This window comes from Agelaius tricolor, unplaced genomic scaffold (genome assembly GCF_023055355.1).
Source record: "Agelaius tricolor isolate 1412-34295 unplaced genomic scaffold, bAgeTri1.0.p SCAF_9, whole genome shotgun sequence".
Lineage (NCBI taxonomy): Eukaryota > Metazoa > Chordata > Aves > Passeriformes > Icteridae > Agelaius > Agelaius tricolor.
This window is the reverse complement of record NW_027269269.1, coordinates 18,588,705-18,614,008: the sequence shown is the minus strand read 5'-3', so window position 1 is coordinate 18,614,008 and position 25,304 is coordinate 18,588,705. Positions and strand designations below refer to the sequence as shown.

The following is a 25,304-nucleotide window of genomic DNA, read 5'->3' as shown; positions in this document are numbered from 1 at the left end:
TGCATGCAGGAGTGTTTTTCCTAAACTTTGGGTTTGGGAGTAGCAGGGGAATAAACTGGACTTATGTAGAACTTCTGGTCAATCATGTAAAGAACAACTGGTGGTAGAAAAAGCAAGGCTATCACCTGCTGGCATAAGTGCACACCACAAGCTCTTTTACAGAATTGGTCTATTTTTAGATAAACTCTATTACCGTGCATCTGTGACGTCAGAGGTACTCACAGATTTGGGTTTGGTTTTTTTTCCCCTGGGGATGTATCTGTTCCAAAGAGCCTGGCTCTGGATGCAGAAGGCATCTGCTGTCTCACAGCTATGCAGGCACTTACAACCTCTGGAGATCAGGGTCTAGGCTTTTAAAAGTTTAGCAGACCAAATCAATGACTCCTTTGTCAAATTAGGGTCATCACTACTAAAATACTTGTGGATTGTGCAATGTGAATTTAAAACTTAATTTCTTCCTACTGTAGCAACACGGGCAGCACTGTAACTTAGCTACCAGTGCTAGCAAAGTATAGCTTCAATCAAATAAGGTTATTTTAGGCCTGTTTAAAGAAGATAGGGAGAAAAAAGACCTTTGAATCTCTGGATCCATCTCCCTGCTTTATAGCATTGACATTACAGACCCCTTTCATTAATGTTCAACTCTGCTCCTCAAAGCAAGACTATGTTCCCACTGCTGTTCTCTCACAGCTCTTCCACCACTGGGTTGCTTTACTGGGTCAAATCTCTCTTCTAACAGCCAGTCTGTGTGTATTTCTGGCCATCTTACAGTTCATTTGATCTTATGCCAACAGAAATAGCTGAAATATCTTTTGCCTCCCTGGTGTTTATTCCTTCAATATGTGCAGGAAGAGCAGTCCCTTCTCATCTCTGCTTTTTCTCATGGCTGTGCTAAACAAGCCAGGTTATTTTAAGCTTTTCTTGCAGGAAGTGTTCTTCATTTCCCCTACCACCTGAACAAGTTTCTTCCACACAGTTCATTGGTCTTGGGCACAGATGGTGGTGTTTGTGCACCATGTTCACCATGGCAGCCAGACCAGAGCCTGAGGTTATTGTTTTGCTATGGAGAACACCTTTCTTTCTGCACCACAGGTGGTGATGGTCCTTTCCATGGCTGCTGTTACACTGGGAACTTGTAGTCACCTGGCATCTGCCTGGTTGTCTTCAGGCAGATGAATTACTGTAGCCTCCATTTCTGGTGCCTTGCATGCCTTTTGAATCAATACATTTCCCTCCAGTTCTACATTTCTAATCCTCAGGGTCTTCCTTGTGACTCCTTGATCTTCCTCTTGTGTTGGTGATGCTTGACAGCTGTGCATCTTCACATACAGCGATTGCATGGCATTCCTTGTTCTCCTCTGGTCCAAATGTCTGTGCAAGCTTCTCTGGCATTTGCTTTATTCTCCACCTTGGCTTGACTTCTATTATTTTTCAACACCCCAACATATGCTGCTTTTCAAGGATTTTTTACTGACTAAAGTTTCATTTTTCCAGTTCCTTGTAAACTTCACTAATTTCACAAGGCTCTTTGCCTTGTGGTGGTTAGTTATCTATCTTCCCTTCTTTTATTTTGCATAAGATACAGATTTATAAGTAAAAGGAACTGACTGGGTAAGGTAGCTGAACTGAGGTGTAGCCTGAAGGTTTGGGGTATCTTCAAATCAAAAGTACTGAAATGACCAGCAAAGTTGGATACTTGGAGATCCCAAGTCTTACTTGCTTCCTGGTTGTTTAACATTCAATTTTAATAGAAACAATGTGTAATCACTTAGTCTTAGGTTATTGTTTTACAAGAAACTTCTGTAAGGCACTTATTTCTTGAAGAACCATGACAACATTTGGTTGAAAGGCTAGAAATGAAATTTTTTACCTGTGACATTCAGGAATAATTGGCTTCTATTAGAGTTTCCAGATGGAGTTTTTTTAAATATGTTTTTGGAAATCAATGTTTCCCACACCACACTGAGAACTAAAATATATGAATCTCAGTGTTTTTTCCTTACCAGTAACATGCAGAGATCAAACCAGTATAATTTGTTTTCTAATGGTGATAATGCAAACAAACATGACAACATGTTGGTTGAATGGCTAGAAATGAAATTTTTTTACCTGTGACATTCAGGAATAATTGGCTTCTATTAGAGTTTCCAGATGGAGTTTTTTTAAATATGTTTTTGGAAATCAATGTTGCCCACACCACACTGAGAACTAAAATATATGAATCTGAAACTGGTAAGGTTTTTTCCTTACCAGTAACATGCAGAGATCAAACCAGTATAATTTGTTTTCTAATGGTGACAATGCAGAGACCTCAATCAAATCCTCACATGATTAGTATGTAGAGCACAGCACCAGTTTTAAAAGCTTGAATTTGACTAGACTGAATTTTTTGGAAAAAATCCCCACTTTACTCAATGGACTTGGGCCTGATCCTCTGAAGAACCACCATCTGATGGTGACATTGGAGTATTTCTACTTCAGGCTTTTTTGTGCTTTGAACAAGATGTGAAATACCTTGTGCAGAGCCTGTCTCATCCCAGTGACTGGACACCAGTTTGGAGGAGGTTTGGCCTAGAGTGGAGCTTGACTTTTACAATATGTGCATTAAATTTATTTAAGAGTTTGTGTTTCGTTTCAGGATGATTGACTGGGTGTCCTGGCCCCTGGGAAAGAACATAGACAAGTGGATCATTGCTCTGCTGAAGGGTTTGGCTGCAGTGAAAAAGTTCAGCATCTTGATTGAAGTCACTCTTTCGAAAATAGAAAAGGTCAGTTGGCTCTTTTAAATGTGAATGTGAACCACAGAAATACCATCTTGCACCTGAAATATCACCTTGCCTTTCAAATGATAGGATGAGATGTATAGAGAAAAAAGAGTTTGCTGTCCCAAGGGATACTGATTTTGCTGCTAGGAACGATGTTCTCCAGAGCAACCTGGGATTCTGCAGGTTGTGGTCTGCAGAGGTACTGATATCTTAAAGGAAATAAAATAGCCAAGGATTTTCAAACCAGTTGAACACTTTCCTTCCCAAACGATGAAGTTCTTGTAAAATTTACTTTTGGGAATGTGACATGCTCTCCTTTGACCATGCCTGGGTAAGTGCTGGCTGGTACAGGTAAAATATATATCAGTGAGTGTATTAATAGCCTACACAGTCACAGGTCAGTTCTAAAGCTTGTGCCCTGGCTTGGTTCTTTTATTATTGTACATAAAGCCCCTGCTGCCATTGCCATCATCTGTTTCAACAGTGAGTACTTGCTCTCTCTGAAAACTGTGATCAAGCACTGAAACTGGTCACTATTTCAGAACTTTTCCCATGCTGTGGTCCTACTCTTCCCTCCTTCATATAGTGGGGATAACACCTGGCTGAGCCGCCAGAAGAGGTCATCATAGAAGCTACTAGGACATCTTAATGTCTTAGTTAGGGACATGGCTTAATGCTGGGCTTGGCAGTGCTGGGTTAACAGCTGGGCTCAATGATTTTAGAGGTATTTTCTCACCTAAATGATACTGTAATTTTATAATTATCAGTACTGGAACATTATCAATAACTGCATTTGTCTTTGTGATCCCTTAAGTGCATTGAGCAGTGGGACAGTAGCCAAGCATCTCTGGCTTTTCTTTCTTTCCTTTCATTATTAATACATAGGAAAGGGACACAGCCCAGAAAATAACGTGATTTTTGGAAACCCTTAGAAGTTATGATCTGGCAACAGTAGAGGGTATACAGGTATTTTTTGTAAAGTAGAATAAATATAATTATGTAGCCTTTGAAAAAGATACTTGCCTTTTATCTCTTTGTCTGAAAGGTTAGTGATAAAGTTCCAAATATCTGAATAAATTAAGAGGCATGTTCTAGAAAATCTAGCATTCTGCTGTCCTTGCATAGTTTTTTCATGAGGAGATATAGAGATGCAGCACTGTCATAAGAGGCATTACACAAGGCTGAAAGGGTGAGGATAACCCACACAGTATTTTTAAGGGTGCCCTAAGCCAGTACTCAGGACAGGAGATGACTCTGGAGAGCTGTTGCTTACTTCAACATCCAGCATGGAGTAGGAAGAGACCAGCAGCCCTGGTAGATGCCCAGTGCCTCTGTTTCCTGCTGTCCCCTTCTCCTGCTGGTTGCAGGGCCATCCTGCCTTCTCATTTGCTTTTTTTTCTCCTCCACCAGGTCTTCTCCAAGCTGCTGTACCCCATTGTGAGGGAGGGAGCTTTGTCTGTCCTGCAGTACATGCTGCTGAGCTTCCAGCACTCCCACGAGGCATTTCACTTGGTAAGGCTGAGTCTGGCACTTGGATGAGGCCATTGTCCTGAGTGTAACCCTGCTGTGGGGCAGCAGGGATAGGGGGGCACCTGAGGTGTGGCAGATGTTGCCACTCTGGCTTTGGAGTGCATTTGGTAGAGCCTTTGTGTTGAGAACATCTCAGAGGGCCCTCACTGTGGAGGGCAGGGAATACATTATTAAACAGGCCTTGCTTTTCCTAAGTGGGTGCCTTCCTGTGTGTTGGACTGAGTGGGGCCCATCCCACGTGTGACTTTAAATTGTCACCAACACGTGGCACCAATTTCTTTAGGTGGTGGGTCATCTTTGAAAGGTTTGAACAACATCAGTGCAGCAAGACCAGAAGACTGGATCAGAACACTTCACTACACAAATTCTCTGTTAAAAGCAAAACCAACTTTTGGCAACATTTGAATATCCACTTTTCATTTCCACAGTGACATTTTATAGTTTGTTTTGTTGTTGGCACTAAGGCGCAGCTCTGCTTCCTGCTGGTGTTGCCTCTGGAATGCTGAATTTAAAAAGTGAGGCTGAAGGCAAAAGCATGCTTGTAGTGATTGAACTGATAAAAGCAGTGATGGAAAGATTACTTCTATTAATGTTTGATTTTGTACTTTCTGGTTAAAGCCCTTATATTTGGCTTTTCACCTGAAGTTCACAGAACAAACAGATAAAGCTAGAAAAAAGCAAAGCTAGCCAACATTTTCAACTGATGCTTTTTTATTTCTCAGCTGGAGATACTTTGAAGGAACGTGAATTTCTTGAGAAACTCTTTGGTTTCTAAAAATAGAGTAATTCCAACATGTTGTCTTCAGTTGGACATCAAATTTTGAAACACTCCAAAAGCTATGAGTTACTCTTTGCTTGAAGTTTCCATCTATAGCCCATAAGCATAAATTTCCTCCTTTATTTAAAAAACCAGAACCCAACAGGGCCAAACCATGTCTTTTTGTGTTTGCCCTGGCACTTTGGAAGGGTTTTGAGAATTGTTCACATCATAGCTTGGCAAAATTCTGATGTACAAAAAGGTGCTGCAATTGATCTTCTTCCCCAACAACCTTTTCTGTTGGAAGGGAAATAGTTAAAATCTCAACATTTTGAAGGGAAAGAAAAAGAGGAGAAGAAGACCAAGCGAGGAAAAGACAACCTGGAAATGGCTGGACTGGGGTCCTGATACTTTTCTCCAGGATTACACTGGGCTAAAAATAACTTAAAATATAAATATGAAAGAGGTTGTGTAAGTGCACATCTGCAGGGTTGGAAATCGGTCGTTAATTCTGTGTGCAGCTGCAGGGTCAGCAGAGGGTGCCCGTGAGCAACAGATCATTTGCATTTGCATCTGCTTGTGCATTTTTATGTTTTCGAGATGAAAGCAAAATAAAGAATGTGCTGCTTATATGCCTGTTGCCACCCATCCCACCATACCAATTCCAGTTCAGTGTATTCAGTATAAAATTAAGAGCACAGCAGACAACATTTCTTCTAGGCTAATTCCACCTACCTGCCTTGCAGGTTTGAATCCCTGCACTTGGCAGTCAGCATGTCCTTTCCATCGTGGGTGTGGGATTTAGGGGAGATTAAAGAATAGCAATTGCAGCTCAGCAAAGCAGCAGCACAAACCTGCAGGTGTCATGCAACAGAAAACCCTCTAAGGTTGCCAAAATCAACAAGAGAGTTGCTGTTGAGTTCAAAGGGTGAAGGGTGAAGTCTAGAGTGGCCCTGAAGTCAACTCCTGTTCACTGTCTTTTCTGCCTGCAGGTGAATTTCATTCCCCTAAATGTATTAACATTCTGTGAATAACGTGGAGTAATTTTTGTAGTGAATTTTTCTTTTCCAGCTACTCCCTCACATCCCCAGGCTGGTGGCCTCTTTGAAGAAGGAGGACTCCAATTCTGCAACCAGCTCCCTGGAGCAGCTGGCTGAGCTCATCCACTGCATGTTCTTCCGCTTCTCAGGATTCCCAGACCTCTATGAACCAGTCCTAGAAGCAGTTAAAGTGAGTCATGCCCTTCTCAGTCATTTTACTGCTTTCCATATGGAAATGGCATCTCTGTCAGTAGCTAGAAGAGAGGGACTGTCTGGTAGGGATATCCTGACCCCGTCCCTCACTGGTAGGGATGTCCTGACTTCAACACCTCAGATGATGGTAGAAGAGAGGGGATGAGGGGATTCAAATTCTGAGTCTGAGCCCTGTGTAGGCAGGTTGAAGGAAATTACTTCTCTAATGGTGGGCCTGCAGAAGTCCTGTAGGTGCCTGTAGGTTTTAGCTATAACTTTATTCTGAAATGCCTTTAAAGGACTAATACAAACAAGTAAACTCTTCTGTGCATGGAAGCAGGTTCATGTGAAGAGCAGGAAAATTAGTTGTGTGAATGCCTCTAGCAGAGGAGTTTTGCAGGTGCCCATTACTAATTCTTCATGGGAAATGATCAATCATGGGATCATAGAATACCCTGAGTTGGAAGGGACCCACGAGGATTATCGAGTTCAACTCCTGACCCTGCACAGGGCAGGAATCACACCAGGTGCCTGAGAGCATTGTCCAGATGCTTCTTGGCTTGGTGCCATGACAACTTCCCTGGGAAAACTGTTGCAGTGTCCAGCCACCCCATGCTGGACGCTTTTCCTAATATCCAACCTAAATCTCCCCTGACACAGCTTCATGCTGTTTTCTTGTGCCCTGTCACTAGTACCAGAGAGAAGGGATTGGTGCCTGCCCCTCAGCTGGCCCTTGTGAGGACAGATAATGATTTGTAACACAGATGTCTCTTTCCAAGGCTCTCCCGATTCCAAATGAAGACCGGATTAAACACCTCTTAGGACAAAATGCTTGGACCTCCCAGAAGAATGAGCTGGCCTGCTTTTACCCACGCCTGGCATCTAAATCAGAGACAGGAAAGATTGGGTTAATTAACTTGGGAAACACTTGCTACATGAACAGCATCATACAGTCTCTTTTCATGGCTTCAGAGTGAGTTTTTACTCCCTTGCTCCCGTTCAAGACTGCGCCAGGGGTTGCTTGTCACTCCAACCTTGCATGTCCCACACTGATTTTCCATCTCACAGATTGCATCGCTGCTTTTCTTTCACAGCTTTCGGCATTCAGTGCTGAATTTATCTGAGGGCAACTCCCAGCCCCTGATGACAAAGCTCCAGTGGCTCTTTGCATTTTTGGAGCACAGTCAGGTAATTATTTAATGTTTTAGTTATTTGTTTGGACTGTCGGCTGCGGAAAGGCTCGTCTCCAAGTTGCTTCCTGCTGGCTCCAACGTGCTGATAAGGAGCTGTGGATCTTGGTGGGTTTTTGTAATGGGACAAATTTTGTTTATATGAAGGAGGCTAATTTTGGGAGAGGTGGAGGGAAACGCCTATCACCCATGAAAGTGGGCTATGTTCACACCAGGCTGCCTGTCTTTAGTTTGTGGTCTTCTTGGGCTGGGCTGATGTCATAGCTAATATTTTTGACAATGAAGTCCATTAGGTAATAGTTTACATCTGTGGTCAGCTGAGAAGCCTGTTGGTGTGAAGCAGAGGCTTTGTTTCTTGCTGTGCAGCAAGGGAGAAGACTGGAGCAGCTTGCTTGTCCCACTGCTGCCCAGCAAAGCACTAGCAATCAGTGAAAATTGCTTTAAAAGTGGTTGTGTTAAAAGGATTATAAAAATTATAAATTATAAAAATCCCCTTAGATTCCAGATTGTTGAATCCTCTGCATGTGAAGAACGTAAAATAAAAATAACACCCTTAAGTAAATGTAAACATTCCCATGACAAATGTGAAATTTAATGGAGTGACTCCTGGAGGTATAGCTAGGTCATATCTAATTTTTCTCTTGAAAATATATCTTTATGTTCCTAGAAAGACAAGATATTGGAAAGGCAGTGAATTTTCCCTTGCTGGGAAGCAAGTCATCCAGGCTTCTTCATTTCCCAAGCCTTGACTGGCAGAGCTGGCTGGCAGCATTGTGGTATTATATCACTACAGATGACCTGAGAGGGAAATATAGACATCCTGTTAAATTTAATATTGGGTAATAGTAGAATCTAGGTTTTGATGGCAGGTTAGGGTGACTGTGTTCTGTGATGAACAAGTACAGAAGCATGTGGTGTAGCTGATGGTTATAGTTTCCTGTTAATTTCCTTTTGGTTATTTTTCTTTTTTGGGTTGTTCTTGAAGTTACCTTTTTTCTAAAAATGGGTCTTTTTCCATATTAATTAAATATCTGCTTCCTAATGACGGCAATTACATTATCTGGTAACACAGATTACCTGCCTGCAGTGATCAGAATGTTGGGTGCAAGTTTAGTGGGGTTTTTTTTTGTTTTGGTTTGGTGTTGGTGGTTTTTTTTGTTTGTTTTGTTTTTGGTTTATTTTTTTTATGAAAGGATTTGATGAGAGAGATCCTGATCAAATTAAATGGAGCAGCAAATTAAATTCAGGCTGAATTAAGTAGAATTATCTGGATCAGGTCAATAAACCATTTAAAAATTGAATGATAAACACATATCCATGTGTTTATTTTATAAAAGTATACATAAAATAATGTCTGAAATTCATCCTTACCATCCTGACTTGCAGCAAACTAAGGAAGTCTTCCTGTGCACTGGGATTAGCCTTTGTAGGGGGAAAAAAGGGACCTTATCAGGCACAGAACACTGTGCTCCCAGTGGACCAGCTAAAAAAACCATTCCTCTCCTCTCTCCATCCCCCTTTGGGAATTGAGGAAAAATTGCTAGGATTAAATGCATGTCTTCTGTGTTGCTGCCAGCGACCTGCCATCTCCCCTGAGAGCTTCCTCTCTGCCTCCTGGCCACCCTGGTTCACCCCTGGAGCTCAGCAGGACTGCTCAGAGTACCTCAAGTATTTGCTGGACCGGTACGTGACGAGCGCCATCATCCTGGAGCCTGGTGACAACAGCATCCCTAAACCCCAGTGTAGTGTTTAGTGCTAACCCACATGCAAACAGGGCACGTGGCTGGGACCCAGAGGAGTTGGGAGAGTGGAGGGTTGGGATCGTGAGACTGGTCTGAAATGAAATTCTGTTTCTAATGAAACCCTGTTTGTACAATTTTAGGGGTCAGAACTTAGTTCAACTTGAAAATTTCTGCCTTTGCTCTGAGGACACAAGGAATTCATAGAATTACAGAGTCATTATGGTTGGAAAAGACCCCTATGATCATTGAGTCCAACCATTAACAAGTCCACCACTAAATCATGTCCCTAAATGCCACCTCTACACATTTTTAACACTTCTAGAAACAGTGATTTCACTACTTCCTTGGTCAGTCTGTTCCAATGTCTGACTGCCCTTCACCCTTTCAGTGAAGAGATTTTTCCTGATACCTAATCTAAAATTGTACCAACCATAGAGGTTCACCTGACAAGCCACTCAGCCTATTCTGTAAAGTGTTGATTCTTGCCTTTACCTAGAAATAGCAAATCTCTGCTGTCCCAATGATCCTTCTAGAAGTATGTGGTCAGTGGCACATGAGGACTTCAGGTTCCCAAATCCTGTCAGACTCCTTCCCACTTTTTTCCCACAGCATCAGACCCCTGGGTACAGGCAGGTTAACTGGGATTAACTACTTGCAGGAAGAACAGGAGCCCTACTTTAGAGACTGCCTCTTGGTGTTGTATTGATGCATAACACAGCCTTTTTCTCCCCTGCCAAAGATTGCATGAAGAGGAAAAAACTGGAAAAAGGATCTACCAGAAACTCAAGGAATCCAGCTTGACGTCTCAGGCGGTGGAGCATCATTACTTAAACAAGACATTGATTGAGAAGATGTTTGGGGGTAAAATGATGACAAAGATCCGCTGCTTGAAGTGCCTGAATGTTTCCTCCCGAGAAGAAGTCTTCACAGACCTGTCCCTGGCTTTTCCTCCATCGGACAGGAATGTGTGTGGGAGCACACCTATTCTACCAGTGGAAGAAATTGGCCCACAGTTCATTGAGCCTCCAGAAAATGCAGGCCAGCTCATGGGCTCTCCCTGGATCCAGAGGAAGGCCCCCATGGCCAGTGACCATGCAGCCCCATCAGTGTCGGTGGAAACATTATGTTCCCAGGAACAAGGAGAAGCAGCAAATCCCATACGTGGCAATGGTGTTGGGGTGGATGCAGCCAAAGACCCTCTCTCAACTTTTGTGGAGCAGGCATGTGCTCCCAAGGACTCCAGATCTGTCCCAGATTTAATCAACTATTTTCTATCCCCGGAGAGACTGACAGCAGAGAATAAATACCACTGTGAGAAATGTGCATCCTTGCAGGATGCTGAGAAGGTGGCAGAGCTGACAGAGGGTCCACACTACCTCATCCTCACACTGCTGCGGTTTTCTTTCGACCCACGGACTATGAAGAGAAAGAAGATCTTGGACAATGTCTCCATCCCTGTGGTGCTCAAGCTACCCATCCTTGTTGCTCCAGAGGAAACTGAGGAGGTTTGCCAGCATGGGAAGGACGGTGCTGTCCCAGGGAGTGGCTTCATGACTGTCGTGTATGACCTCTGCAGCGTGGTGGTGCATTCAGGCATCTCCTCCGAGAGTGGCCACTACTACTGCTACTCCAGGGAGTGCACTGACACCGTACCCCACGGGCAGCCCCGAGATGGGGTGCCAAAACCAGCCTCTGACAAACAGTTGGACTTGGAAATCCAGTGGTACCTCTTCAATGACACCAGAGTTTCCTTCTCCTCCTTCGAATCGGTCAGCAACGTCACCTCGTTCTTCCCCAAGGACACTGCTTATGTCCTCTTCTACCGGCAGCGGCCGGAGCGGCAGAGCTGCCTGCTGCACGAGGCTCTGGCTGAGGCTGGCCGCCTGCATGGAGAACCGTCCCTCCACAAGGACTTGATGGAAGCCATTTCCAAAGATAACATCCTCTTCTTGCAGGTAACTCCCGCTGCTGTGCACAGCAGGATGCGGTCCTGCAGCTGTCTGACTCATGGGCCATGTTCCCACAAATCCAGGCAGCAGTCGGATCCTGTCCTGTGGTTAAAATCCTGCAGATATCCACCCACTCCCTGAAGCCAAATCCCTTTTCATTTTTAGCACCCAGATATAACCAGGTTATAGGTTCCTGATGAAACTAGGCGCTGAGATTGGTACAAGACACCTTGTGGCTGTGCTTGGGGTTGGTTTGCTATTGTCTGCTCTTGGAAGTTTAGCCCGAAATTTTCTTTGAAGTGCCTGGGAAAGAGAGGATGATGGAATAGTTTGGATTGGAAGGGACCTTTACAGGCTATCTAGTCCACCTCCCCTGCAGACTGAACAGGGACATCTTCAACTCAGATGCTTAGAGCCCCCACCATGTGGGCTGACCTTGAATGTTCCCAGGGGTGGAGCATCTACTGCCTCTCTGGGAAATCTGTGCTGTGCCTCGCCACCTTCATTGTACAATACTTGTTCCTTTCATTCTATCCCTTCCTCTCCTTCCCACCTTCACTCACTGGTAACTAGCTGTTTCTTCTTACCACCTCTGATGTTCACCTGAACCATTGCAAGCAAAGTCTTTTTTTTTCCTTTTTCTCTTCTTATCATAGAATCATAGAATAGTTTGGGTTGGAAGGGACTTACAGACCATCCAGTTCCAACCCTCTGCCACGGGCAAGGACCCTTTCCACTAGACCTGGGTGCTCAAAGCCCCATCCAACCTGGCCTTGAACACTTCCAGGGATCCACAGCTTGCCTGGGCAGATGGGCGAGCTGGGAATACAAACTAGAACAGATTTCATTCAGCTGATGGAGCCCAATGCTTTCCAAACAACAGTGTCTCATATGACATGACCTGCATGTGGGGTGATTTGGTGGGGGGTGGGGGGGGTCCGGGGGGGTCCCTCCTCTCCCACAGGTGGCACGGGAGGGCTGGGCTCGATCACTGAAGAGCTGCTGCATCCCTCCTGCTGAGCTCTAGAGCACATGGCCATCACACCCCACTTTAATTTGAAGGAAGCTCCCAGGGGATACCTTACAGCCTCTTGGCTCCTCAGGGATGGTGGGAGCATCCTCTCACTTGAGTCTTTTATCTGCTAATATCCTTGTGCTCTATTTTTTTTCCCCCCCTTCCATCTCCCAGGAGCAGGAAAAAGAAGCAAGGAACAGAGCCGCCTATATTTCTGCCTTGCCGAAATCCCCGCTGTGGTGGAGAGACTTGGACAGGGACAAGGATGATGACAGCTCCTCGGGGGGCTGCAGCCCAGCAGCGGGCGGGGGTGGATCTGGCTCCTTCCATGGACTCGTCTTTTAGCCAACAGCTTGAACCAGATGGGCAGTGTCCATGGGGCCAGCCCAAAGCCAGAAGCTCCTCTTCCTCACCCTGATAACAGTGAGCATCTTGGAGGAGGATTTGAGAAACATTTCAATGGAAAAGGTCTCAGGGGCTGATTTGGAGGCGCCTGAAGGGTCTCGCTGCTTCCTATGCACTTGGTCTTCATGCCTTAATGTACCTAAGCTATCGCAGAAATGAGCAGCTGCCAACAGCTCGGAGAAGTGCCCTTTTGCTTCATCATAGCCATGTCTTGCCTGCTGTGAGCCATGCCACCAGCCTGGGGAGGTGACAGGGACAGGCGTGGGGAGGAAGACAGACCAGCAGGGCCCCAGGGATGGAGATGTCCCATGCACACCCTTTCTGCAGCCCTTCCCATGGCACTGAGTTGGTTCTGGGGTGACCTCTGCTCAATTGTTATTATTTCTTTTTAATGTGGTTTGGGAACCCACCATGAAAAACCCCGAAGGTAGAAAAAAGTCTGGAAAATGCCAAAATGTAGCAGTGCTGGTCTGTGAGGCAGTGAGCTTGTAAGACAATCAGTGTCAGGTCAACCAGAGGGAGTTTATGCTTTTTTATTGCTTTGTTTATTGCAAGACACCCAAAAGAGACTGAGGGGCACAAACCCCTCCAGCCAATAGAGACTGACCTGATGCATTTGAGGTTTCTGGGCTTCAGTGAAGACCCATTGTGTTACTGATGACTTCTGGATGCTTTTAGTGTGCACGGCAGGCCAAGACACACAGCTGTTTTTCCAGATGTGTCCTTAGGACCCCATTAGTCTCTTTCTGCTGCTGTCATTTGATGGCTTTCTGGGATGGATGTGCCCTTTAAAATTTGGGTTATCCCTTGGGATACCCTGAACTGAGCAGCAGATGACAAAAGCCCCCCTACACTCATGATCTATTTTTTTTAAAATGCTGATTTGCAAGGTGAGCCCAACCAGATATGTTATAGCAATCCAATATCAGTATATACTGTGTAAACCAATGTATTATATAAATCAGTAATGGAACAGGGGCAGATTTTGATGGCAGATGGCCAACTCAAGCCCCAGGCAGCACATCTACAGGACCACAGCTCCCTCCCATGTCCCTCCCCAGCTGTTTTCCCCTGCCTGCTCTTCCCTCACACCTGTAGTAGAGATTTCTCTGGCTCAAGTGGCAGAGTCTTGTGCCTTAGGTCCTAAGTGCAAGGCCTAATCCTGACCATGGCATATTGGGGTAGGAGTATTGTGTTTTTGTGGAGGAAATGGCAAAGCACAGACATTGCTATGGATAATGTGAGCAGAAAGTCTGCTAGAGAGAATACTTGGGGTCAAATATCTGGTGTAGACTATCATATTCTTTTATTGTCTTTCCTATATATAAATAAAGGAAATTAATTCAACATATAGACTTAGTGTCTTATTGCAGTACTCATTGATATTGGGCTGATGGGTCAAAAAAAGAGATGGGGTAGCTGAGGCATCCATCCTCAAGGACAGGGGACAGTCCTGCAGAGTGGTGGCTTGGAAGAGGGGATCAGACAGAGAGGTGGAATGGGAACCTTAGTGCAGAGCTGTGTGCCCTCCAGAACATCACAATACTAATAGCGGAGCCTTGTAGATGAGCAGTGGAGTGTGTTTGTTGTTTTTAAGTCAGGTGCTGAGAGGAAATAAATGAAGACCCAAAGCTGAAGTGTCACAGAACCTACAGTGTTTCCTGGTTTTATTACAAGGCCTCTATTTCCTGTTCAAAGAGGTTGCCAAAAGTTTTCCTTTTGCTGTCATGCCAGCTCCTTTCTTTATTCTGGAATATCACCTGAAGACATTTTCTGTGCTGTTTGCCTTAAGGTGGTTTTGTAGGAGACTGTCTTTAACTTGATGAGATCATAATCTAAGTAATGAAGGCAGATAGTCAAACCAACATGGAAAATGTCGGAGAGGTTGTATCATAGCTAAGCTCATTCCTGAGCATGTCTTGGTTTTTTTCCCCAAGATTTTCTGGGATGAGCAGAGGCAAACAGCATGCAGTTCTCAGCAGGGATGGCAGCCTGGAGAGTGTCAGTGGTGTAATGAGGTTGACTGGTTTAGCCCCTCTTGATTTCCTCTAATTATTAGCGCTGGACTTCCCTTTTGGACTCAGCCAATACTCCTATGTCTGATGAAGATATTAAATACTATTGGTCCTAGTACAGACCTTTGAGGAACACTGCTCATTGCTGGTTTGGACACTGAGTCATTGACTGTAGCTCTTCCAATGTGGCCATCCAATTCCTTATTCATCCAATGGTCCATCTATCCATCAAACTCTTCAATTAAGAGCCGAGAATTTTATAAGGGACCATATTAAAGGCCTTATAGAAGTCTAGTATAGTTACGAGTATGGTGTATTACTATTTGTGCCACACCAATAATAGTATATACTATATTGGTACTAGTGTTAGTAATGCCAGTCATGTTTGCATATGCCATATTGATAAAGTATCTGCTATGGTATATGAGATAGTCTGGCTTGTTTTGTCTGTCACACATGCCTCTGGTCAAGGAGAGCCCACAAGGGAGTCCCCAGCTCTTGGTTTGGGATTCCATGTGTGCTGCAGATGTGAGATGATGCTACTCTTGTCTAAAAGAGCTGTTGCAGGAGCTATGCTTAGGGAGGTGTCTTTTCCCAGTTGTCTTTTTTTTTTTTTAAAGGGAAGTCTTAAAGGGAGAATTGAACTTTAACTCTGGAGAAAAGGATTTGTCCTTTTGCTAAGGTTCTCTGGGTGATTTGGTGTCCTTAGCTGAGGCTCATAGGTGCTAAGCTGCTGATGGGTGAGGAAGGCAGCATTTGTCCTCACACTGCATACAGCAGAGCAGATATATGGTATGAAATTCAATTTAGCAGCTTGAAAATACATGGCTGGGGTTCTGGTATCAGGAAAAACCCTAGCAACATCCTAAAGGCCCTCCTTACCCATACAGGACACCTGAAGCTGTAAGAGACACTTGGCAACATGCTGAGAAGATGCTCTGAAAACTTTAAAGGTGCTACATAATCAAACTTGATCTGCTTATTAGTTTCCCCTTTTTTTCCCTGCTCTGAATCCATACTGGGAATCACCAGGGAGAGATATCTTTTTATTATCATTCTTTTATTTTCCTGTTGCTTTTCTGTTGCATATACAGTACTTAAAAATGAGATCACCTTCACGTCAGGCATGTACCATGTTTATTAACAGCAAAAAATGTATTATCTAGGCTTCACTCAAGACCGATTAACGGGATAAATAATTGTTTCAAATTACTTTAAAAAAACCCAACCAAACAACAACCCCCCAAAGAATAAATTAATAACTTAAGTGATTAGCTGTCCACAGTGATTTGAAAACTTAATAACCATTCAAACAGTGACACCACAAGAAGACACATACTGTACAGTTTGCCACAGATTACTCTTGTCCTTCCTTCTACAAATGGAAATCAAAAAATTAAAAATACTCCTCTTTAAGAACAGTCATAGGCTTCGAAACACACAAAACATCCCTGCGAATCGGCTGCTGATGCAACAGCTTCACAGCCAGGGCTCCAACCCCTCCTCGCAGCAGGTTTAAGAAACAAATGGAGAAAACTACCCTAATCTGACTGGGTCCGTTCCCACACAAAGATGCCCAAAGTTCCCACACAATGATGGCAAAGTCATGCTGACTTTGCCAAGGGCTGGGTTGAGTGGGATTTAACTACTCTAAAGGTTTGGTCCTAACCCTACGGGATTCATTGACAGGCTCCCCGTGGAGCCCAGGGTCCTGCTCCCTTCCCCTCTCTGCAGCGTGGCTCAACCACCACGTCCATACTGCTCTCAAAAAACCCGTGGTATTTCCAGGGTAAATGTGGCAGCAGAACACTGAAAACTGTGCAAATGACATTTCCCCCACCCCCCTCACTCAGAAGAAAATCCTGCCAAGTATTTTTCACCTTGGTAGTTAGGGATGAAGGGGTTTTTAATGAGTTTTGCAGAGCGGGATGTGTCGGTGTTGTGTATGATGCTGGGCATGACAACAGGTTACCACCACATGCTGCCAAGCCATTGCCTGCAGGCTCAAACCAACTCTTTGCATTATTAGATGTCAATTAATTACACCTCATGACACATCTGTGAGGTGGGGAAATAAGTACTAAAAACCTTCATTTTACAAGCCGGAGAAAAAGCAAGATACAGAGTTCACATGAACCCTCTCGTTCTACATGAAGATACAGTGTGGTGTCACCCAGAGAATGACAATAAAAATGATAGTTTCTTATCTGCTGGGGGCAAACCTCTCCCATATGGTCAACCCACTGGCCTACAAATGAACCCGTTATATGTTAGCAATGGGCTGCATCAAAAATTAAGAGCCTGCTGATTGGGAGCAAGTTTGTTGAGAAGCTTTTTTAGCTAAAGAGATGGAGCCATGTGGCCCAGCTTCTGTTTCAGATATTACTGGCTAGTGTTAAAACTTGAACACCACGTTCCAGGACCAGCTGGCTGTGGGCTGGAAGGGGACAGCTGTATTGTGACACCTTGCTACATATCAACTTTTCTCATGAGAAGACACTAAATCAGCAACCTGGTCGACAGTACAACACTAGGAGTTGTGAACAAGGAGATAAAATTGTGACTACAATGATGAGACACCAAGGACAGGATGATAGAGGGATGAACTGCTCCAGACCAAGGAGGAATTGTGATCAAAAAGTGCACACCTTGACCTGCAAGAGTCTCATTAACAGCTGCAAGATCATTGTGTACATATGGGAAGGCTGGGCAGAGAAGAGAGGCACTCAGACTCATCAGAGGCCCTAAATTGGCTTATTGGCCCTTATGATTTGATGCTGGACTGGTCCCTCTGATTTTTTTGACGGCTCTTTGACGGCCATGCATGTTCTCTGGCTGGTGCCAGAGTTAGGCTTTGCTCTTCCCCCTTCCTATAGAACTTGGGCTTCTTCATAATCACAGCTCTGCTGCATCCATCTCACCTAGACAGCATCCCTCTAATGGCACACACACTGCGGGTGTCAGCTTTTACATGGAATGGAACTTTTACATCACTAGGTGGGAAAACACCAACACAATGCAAGCACAACTTGAGAAAACCATCCTGAGCCAGAAAGTTCAGACAGCACCTGGGAACTATTTCAACAACTTCCATAAGACCCGGACATGGCTGTACCCCCTCTCCCCACCCAAGGAACCATGATCATTGGATAGCCAAAACAGGCCAACACTTCCTGGTATGCCAGGGTGTGGAGGTGGCATGGGTTTGCTGAGAGGTCTGGATCTAGCCTGACAAATTTACATGTTCAAGCTGTCTGCCAGTTGCTAGAACTGCCTGTCCATGTCCTGGATGACTTGTTCTGGGCCAGCCAGACCTTTCTAAGGTGCAAGGGATAGCCCAATGTGGATTAGGTCTTCTCACTGGGGAGTATGGCCTTAGGGGTTGAGCTGTGTGCCTTGCCACTGGGCTTCATGGCCAGAGAAGTGGCCCTGTACCTGTTTTGGATGTTACAGGGCTCCAAGCAATCCCTTGGGCCCCCTCCCTCACATGGAAGAGTCTCCACTCAACCCCAGCAGCACAGGGTCTCAGGGTGGAAAAGATGCTCCAAGCAGAGTCAGCTATGGGTTTGACCTAGACTGGTCTTGAAAAACTCCAAGGATGAAGTGGCACCTCAAGGGACAACCCTGTGAAACCATGGCACTGCTGCCTCAGGAACAGCTCACGGGAGCCCCTCAGCAAGGTGTCTCCCAGCATGTCCTGATCCCCACACATTTCTTGTAGGGTTTCTCCTGCCCAGCTCAAAGCTGGGTGAACAGCCCAAGCATTTTGGAATGCCAGAGCACAGGCATCACATTGTCAGGCAGGATGACCCCCTTGAAGTGAAGTGCCTGAGAGAGGTGGAAGCTCCTGTCCCACCAGTGCATGGCTTCTACTGAGCATTCCACAGCCCACAAATCTCTGCACATCTGACTCAAGACACAGACCAAAGGAGCACATGGTGAGGACCAAGACCCAAACCTTACTGGCAAAGTCCCCTGACTTCTCTTGTCTCAACCTCATGTTCTCTCATATCTCACCCTTGCCAGTGGCTGGTGGCCCAGAATTCAAATCCATCCCAGTTAGCTCCCAGACAAGCCAAGCCTTCCCTATCTTTTGGTTCTGATTCGGCATTTGGCCCTATTTGCCAGATCTCAGCTTTGCCCTGGCACACTCTGCGCTCAAACATTATTCTCTTTCGCCAACTTGAGACTAAGCCTAAGCCTGGCATCTATTTAGAGCTGGAAATGTATTTCCCACTGAACACTCAAATGCCAGTTCAGAGCAAATCAGCTCCAAGGCAGCTCACACATCTCATGAGGCAGAGGAATGATGAGCAGCATTTGCATACTCACAGCAAGGGATACACACTCTTGGAGACTTTTGCCTTTAAAGCCACCTACTTAGTCATTTTCAGGCTTGGGGAAAGCTTTGAGCCATGGACCCAGTGCTTCATAAAACTAAATATTGAGGCCATGGTGCATGTCCCACAGACAACCCTTCTCCATGAGCACACACATGCAAGCATATTCCTTTTCTAAATCAAACCACAGAGCTGTAGAGCAGGCTCTGACGTGAAGGCTCAAACCAGTTTAATTTCAATTAAAATGAATAATTTGCAATGTTCTCAGTTTCCTTAAATACCTATTTCTAACAAAGGAGCCTGTCATACTCGAGAATCCAAGTATAAAGTGGATGTGATAAACTCAATGCCTTCAGGACAAAGTTCTTGGCAGTCCGTGTAATTAAAGCAGCTGCTTTTCAATATGGTTTAAGACTAAATACTGCACAAACATTAATCACCAGGGACTGCTGTAATCAGCTTGGCAATCGTCATGGGTGACTATTTCCACTGAAGCCACTGATTACTTAATGCATTCAGGAGGGGTTGATACAGTAATGTCTATATGGCACAGAGTCTGTGGGCTTCTGCTTAGTTTGGTGGTGCTGTTTGCTTGGTGCTTTACAGGGGAAAAGGTAGAGGAATGTATCTGTTTCAGTGAAAACACAGACTTCACTGCAAAGCAAAGAGGAGCCAGCAAACAGCAGGTGTTAAATAGCTGCTTTTGGGCCATTTTGGTCCTTGGTCTGCCAAATGCAATGAACCAGTTACTAGGGATGCTCATGAGAGCAAATTATCAAAACACAGGGTCTGAGCCTGGGAAAAGAGCTATCCCATGCCAGTGGTTGCCCCATGCACAAAGATATTTGTGGAATGTGGAGAAAAAGGTCTAGTTTCTCCAGTACCACAAAAGGCTTTTCCAGTCCTAATTAACTCCTTGGATTAAACGTGGGAGTGGGCACTGGATGCACCTAGTCCCAATGCAGAAGCACAGGGCACCCACTCAGCAACTTGCATTCAAACCCACTGTGTTTTCTCTCGAGCCACTAAAGCTAACAGCTTTGAAGAAGAAATGGGAAAAAATCAGCTTCCCAGTAGAGTGACATTCTTTTTGGTGGGGATGGGGAGCTCTCTCCCAGATGGGTGAATGCACACTTCAGTGGGCTCTGGATCAGACCCAATGTTTAGTCTCCCCTGAGATGCAGAGATGAAAGGGGCAATAGAAATACGAAGTACTGCATTCTAGTCTTCATTTTGTCAACTCACCAGGCAAATGTGCAAGCCTCCAGCAGGAGGCAATGGCCCTTGCAGGCTGTTACACACCCCCTGACCTTTAGAAAGCATCTGACTGCTAAATCTTTCCCTTTGGGGCTTTGGTTTTTTTCCCTTCTAGTAATTATTATTTTTAGCATAAACATTAGGGTATTTGCTTCATTGTTTCTATAAAAGTCCAACACTTCAATGTCTCAACAGGGTTGTCAGAGCTTTTCCATTAACATCTTTCCCTTTAATGGCATATGAGAAGAAAACACAAAATGGTGTAAAAAGTTCAAGACTTATTTTACCAGCACACAGCAGCACACAGCCCTTAAGGGACTGGAATCCTATCCCCATGTGGGTCACGTCTGGCCCTTTTCAAGCTCACACCAAGATTAAGCAAATGTGTTAATGCTTAAGCATTAATAATCAATACAACTTGGTGATGTTGGTGGAACACAGAGCCCACGGTGCTGGGAGGGGTTCAGCTTGCAGAAAGAATAGCTCCAGCTCTTTAATAAAAATTATTACCTAATCTTTCTGATGTCTCCTTCATTTGGCTCTTGGTTTGCGGTCAGCCTGTTTATTCGTGTCAGCGCTTGCTGTCTGGCAATCAGGCTGCTCCATGGCAATCATTAGTTCTTCCTGTTTTCATGAGATCATGAATTATTATCTCTGCATTAAACTGTCTTGTCCTTCTCTTCTCTCTGTGCTCAGCAGCTGCCTGGCAAGCGATCCCAAAGCCTGGATGTGTTAAGGATGCTGGCAGGGGACAACAGCAGACTCCCACCCATAATTAGAGCCTAGGGCCATTAATGTCAGCAAGTCCCAGTGTTGTGTTGAAGAAACATTGCTGAAGATGAGGGGAAAACAGTTCAGCCTTTTGCACCCTCCACAAACCAACCACAATGCTACGTCAAAGCTCCTACTGAAACGCCCTTCCCTGACTCTCCTGACCAACCTCTTCCCAAGCCTATGACCTCACCATCAACCAACATTTCAATTACTCTTCTCCTTTCTTCCAAGAAACATTCCACCAAACCTCCTCACTCAGGACCAATCTCTGCAGTACACCACCTGCCTTCTCCCAGTCTTCACAGCAGCCTTCCACTCCCTTCTTGTCACTCATCCTTATGCCAGTCCACACACACAGGGTCTCCAGAGCCTCCCTGCCCCCTCATACTCAACCACAGGGTTTCTCACAATGTTCACGATGTAGGACTCTCACTCTATGGGCTTCTTCTGGTGCCACAAAAGGCAAATTGTGGTTTTTAGGGTCAGATTCACAGGAATTGGTTTCGGATAGGCAGTGGGTCAGTGCTTAAATTGTACCTTCCAAAGCCAATCCCTCCAGCCCCTTCCAAAACCAATCTCTCCAGCCCGTTCACTCTGAGAGTTAATGGAGAATATAAACAGAAGACAACTCAACAGACTCATGAGAGCATGTGCTGGCATGTATGTGTGTATGATGGGGCAAGTCCTGGGCTCCTAAGTCAGCTCAATGGGATGGTGGGGATGGTGTGTCAAGCTCCTGAAGGTTAACAGCCCCAGCCCAAACCTTGGGGGCTGTCCAGCCAAGAGCAGAACAGCCCTCAGAGGTTTTGAACATATTATTTACAAGAGACAGGACAATAAAAGTGATTTCAAAAGCAATGGTCCTTGCTCAGTTTTGGGACTGGGAGGAGGCAGAGGACAACCATAAGGAGTGGAGAATCAGAGCTGGGCAATGATATCATATCCTATGGGAGATGCTGCAAACCTGTGTGGCATGGTTTAGGGTACGATATGGAAGAAGACGGGGAGAGATGATGCAGTGTTAGAACATACAAGGTGGCTTTAATAGCTGTAAGGAACAGATGTGTAGGGTGAAACCTGGTATTGCTAAGTCAAAGTTCCTGGATAGTGCATCCAGCAGCTAAAGCACAAACCTAGCCACCAAACATAGTTGGTCTTTATCACTGGCAAACAGTATCTGCCAAGTCTTCCCCTGAAATTAAGTTTTGTTTTAAGAGAAAAAACCAAACCAATGACACCCCCTCCCCTCCACAGACAAGTCTTAGAAATCCAGCCCAAGTGGGTCTGGCAGCCCAGCGGGGCTGCAGCTGGGGAAAACCAACAGGACATTTTCCTGTTCTACTGCCTGCCACAGGCACTACTGCTTCATGCTCTTGGCAGGCTCCGAGGACTGCCGCACATCAGTCCACTCCTGCATGGTGCTCTGCAGCGCCTGTGTCTTCTCCTTGTCCACTTGCACGTAATCAACCTTCTCATCTGAGGCGACCGACGAGGTGGAGGGCTGTGGGGAGGAGAAACAGGGCACCATCTGGTCACTCATCAGCTCCCTGCTCTTCCCTCTCACTCCTTTCTGCAGCAGCACAGTGGGTGCCACAAGCCCACCAGCACCATTCCTGCTTTCTTGAAGACTTCACAGCTCATCACCCTCCCTCTAACCTCCAAAAGATACTTGGATGAAGGATTTCAATCTGCTCTGCCTCTTGCTGGCCTGAAACTGCAGTGCAATGGGAGGGTAGAAACAGCATGTGGGTCTCTACCTTCTCACAATCTTTGGGACATGAATGTTTGGTTGTAATTGTGTTCTCTAACTGCTGATTTTTTGAGTTCAGCCTTGCATCTTGTTCATTTTCCTGTAAAGAACTCCAGAACTCTTAGGGATACACATAGAAATACCAGCTCTATACCTTTTAGCTGTGCTGACTCTACCCACCTATGGCACTAGCTCATTTTCATCCCCAAACAATAGATATGTTTGCAGGATCTCCCAAGAGAACAAGGAGATACTTGTGTTGAGAACAAGGAGATACTTTTTACCATAACTTCTGGAGTCCTGAAGTTTTTTCTGACTTTACAAGCATTTCAGAGGACCTCCATCTCCTTGTAACTGGAGCCAGATCATGCTTTTTAGTGGTCTAAAATCACTTTTCCAGAATGGGATATAATTTAAATGGGTGATACTTGCAGAAATATTGCTGGGCAGAAAGAAACCATCAAGGGACAACTGTCAAATAATAAAAGGACCTAACCAGTGGGATACTTTGCCTAGGAAACAAGGTGGTATTTGAGAAAGTGAGGCCAACTCACAAATAGTTGCCATGGATGTTTATACAACCCTAGTCCTTCACCTTTCAGATGCAAAATCCAAGTCTGGTCTAGGAGGAGCTGTTGTTTTGAAGGAGGAAAAAACCAATTCTGATACTTCTGGGGATACCTCCTGACAGGTTTTCAAACTCCAGCTGAGTTTGTGGTCCCATCAGCATCCCTGAACCCTGCACATCCATGCTTCTGCTTTGCACTGCCAGCAAAGCTGCAGACATGCAAGAGAGACTGAGTTTGACCTAGAGTAAATATAGCAGTGGGTCACAGAATGGTTTGAGTTGGAAGGGACCTTAAAGATCATCTCATTTCAACCATGCCATGGGCAGAAACACCTTCCACTAGACCAGGTTGCTCTAAGCCCCATCCAGCCTGGCCTTGAAGACCTCCAGGGATGTGGCAACCAAAGCTTCTTTGGGCAGTCTGTTCAAGTGCCTCATTACCCTCATAGTAAAGAATTTCTTTCTAATATCTAATCCAAACCTGCTCTCTGACAGTTTGAAGCCATTACCCCTTTAGTGTCACTGTATACCTTTGTCAGAAGTCCCTCTCCACCTCTCTTTTAGCCCTTCAGGCATTGGAAAATGGTTTAAAGTCTCCTTGGAGCCTTTTCTCCTCCTCCTCCCACCTGGCTCAGCCTGCCTCCATCGTAGAGGTGCTCCAGCCCTCTGAGCATCAGAGATTCCTGAGACCACAGTCTGGGCTTTGTACCATGCTGTTGCCAATGTGCATAGAACCCCTTAAAAATGCATCACTTTTTATTCAGAAGTTTATAAAATCCCCCATACCTTCCTGTGTGGCCCTGGTGAGCTTGGCTGGAAGTCCAGGGCCAGGTAATCCACACTCCCCGAACTCTTTTTAGGCGCTGGGCTGTTGGTACCACTAGGAACAGGAGAAGCAGAAATGGGGTTTTGCTAATGCAGGGAAGAGACAGGAGAGATAATGAGGATTAAAGTGGGAAGGAAGAAAGAAAAAAGGAAATTAACACAAATCCAGAAATGAAACATGTTGGAGGCACCTTTAAAAGAGCCTGGATATTTGTTCACCTGCCTCTGGGACAAGGACATGCAAGAACTGCTGAGATACTATAAATGCTATATATTGTGTTAACAAATATTTCAAGTCTCATGCTCTTGATTTCATTTTGTATCAGAGCAGCTCTGCTGCCTTTGTGCTGATTTTATTCACATGCCTGACAGGAGACGTGGGCTTTAGTATGTCCCTAGAACCACACCTCAGCAAGGCCAGGCCAGCTCTGGGATCTTTGCTAATCACAACCATGCTGCACAGAGCACAGATTTCCTCTGCCCCATTAGTTACATAGCCTCAAAAATATGCTTCGAGTCAGTAGCTTCACCAAAACAGACAAAATCCCCTCCCTGTAAGCAGTGCCACTCCCTGCTTCTGCTCTGATAGCCCCTGCTCCCACAGAAACATGATGTCAGCAGCTATTAGGGGAAAAAATTGAAAAAAATCAACCTTAATTAGGAAAATACAGCCTGACAGTCTTATAAATTTTAAATCCCTCTTAATTCCTGGCAAAGTGGGTGATACATGTTTCTCCTCTCATACACATTTAAAGCTCCAATGAGACATGTTGTCTTCAGAAGGAAACACCCTGTTTTGTGCATTGAGGGATGCACATAAGGATGTACTCCACATTGTGCTATCTGAGCACTTCCACATCATGAGCTAGGAATGCATCTGCAGAGCTGGGGAGATTGTACGTCCTGCCAGAACCATCTATCTTAGCTGTGGGGCCCTTACCATGGCCACGTAGTTCTCCTCGCTCTCTCCCGAGTCAGTGCTGGTGATGCTCTGGGAGGAGACAGGGCGACAGTACTGCAGAGAGCCGGCGTTGAAGGTCTGCCTGCAAGGACAGGGGGTGAGGTGTTACTGAGGGCTGCAGGTCCTGCTTGTCCTTTGCCACGGAGGGATGGGAGGGGGCAGCTCCTGATGCCTGCAACCATCACCGTGATCCAGTTTGGGCGTGAGGAAGAGCTGGTGGTACTGAGGT

The 25,304-nt window shown here is 45.2% G+C and overlaps 2 protein-coding genes across 9 annotated transcripts in view; one reads left to right on the top strand and one right to left on the bottom strand.

Annotated features, from left to right (window-relative positions):
- USP35 (ubiquitin specific peptidase 35) overlaps positions 1-13,932 on the top strand; it is a 28,043-nt gene extending 14,111 nt beyond the window's left edge. For all 5 annotated transcript variants that reach the window (XM_071432928.1, XM_071432927.1, XM_071432926.1 and 2 more), the window contains 8 exons: positions 2,639-2,768; positions 4,176-4,277; positions 6,124-6,282; positions 7,064-7,257; positions 7,379-7,472; positions 9,051-9,157; positions 9,956-11,171; positions 12,355-13,932. In XM_071432928.1, coding sequence (XP_071289029.1) covers positions 2,639-2,768; positions 4,176-4,277; positions 6,124-6,282; positions 7,064-7,257; positions 7,379-7,472; positions 9,051-9,157; positions 9,956-11,171; positions 12,355-12,525 — 2,173 coding nt within the window. In that variant the 3' untranslated portion in view covers positions 12,526-13,932. The remainder of the gene's footprint in view (positions 1-2,638; positions 2,769-4,175; positions 4,278-6,123; positions 6,283-7,063; positions 7,258-7,378; positions 7,473-9,050; positions 9,158-9,955; positions 11,172-12,354) is intronic.
- Positions 13,933-15,720: 1,788 nt separating this feature from the next.
- The window catches only part of GAB2 (GRB2 associated binding protein 2), a 93,458-nt gene continuing 83,874 nt past the window's right edge, over positions 15,721-25,304 (bottom strand). For all 4 annotated transcript variants that reach the window (XM_071432921.1, XM_071432920.1, XM_071432923.1 and 1 more), the window contains exons 8-10: positions 25,055-25,157; positions 24,076-24,201; positions 15,721-22,472 (exon numbers count right to left, since the gene is read on the bottom strand). In XM_071432921.1, the coding sequence (XP_071289022.1) occupies positions 22,329-22,472; positions 24,076-24,201; positions 25,055-25,157 (373 nt within the window). In that variant the 3' untranslated portion in view covers positions 15,721-22,328. The remainder of the gene's footprint in view (positions 22,473-24,075; positions 24,202-25,054; positions 25,158-25,304) is intronic.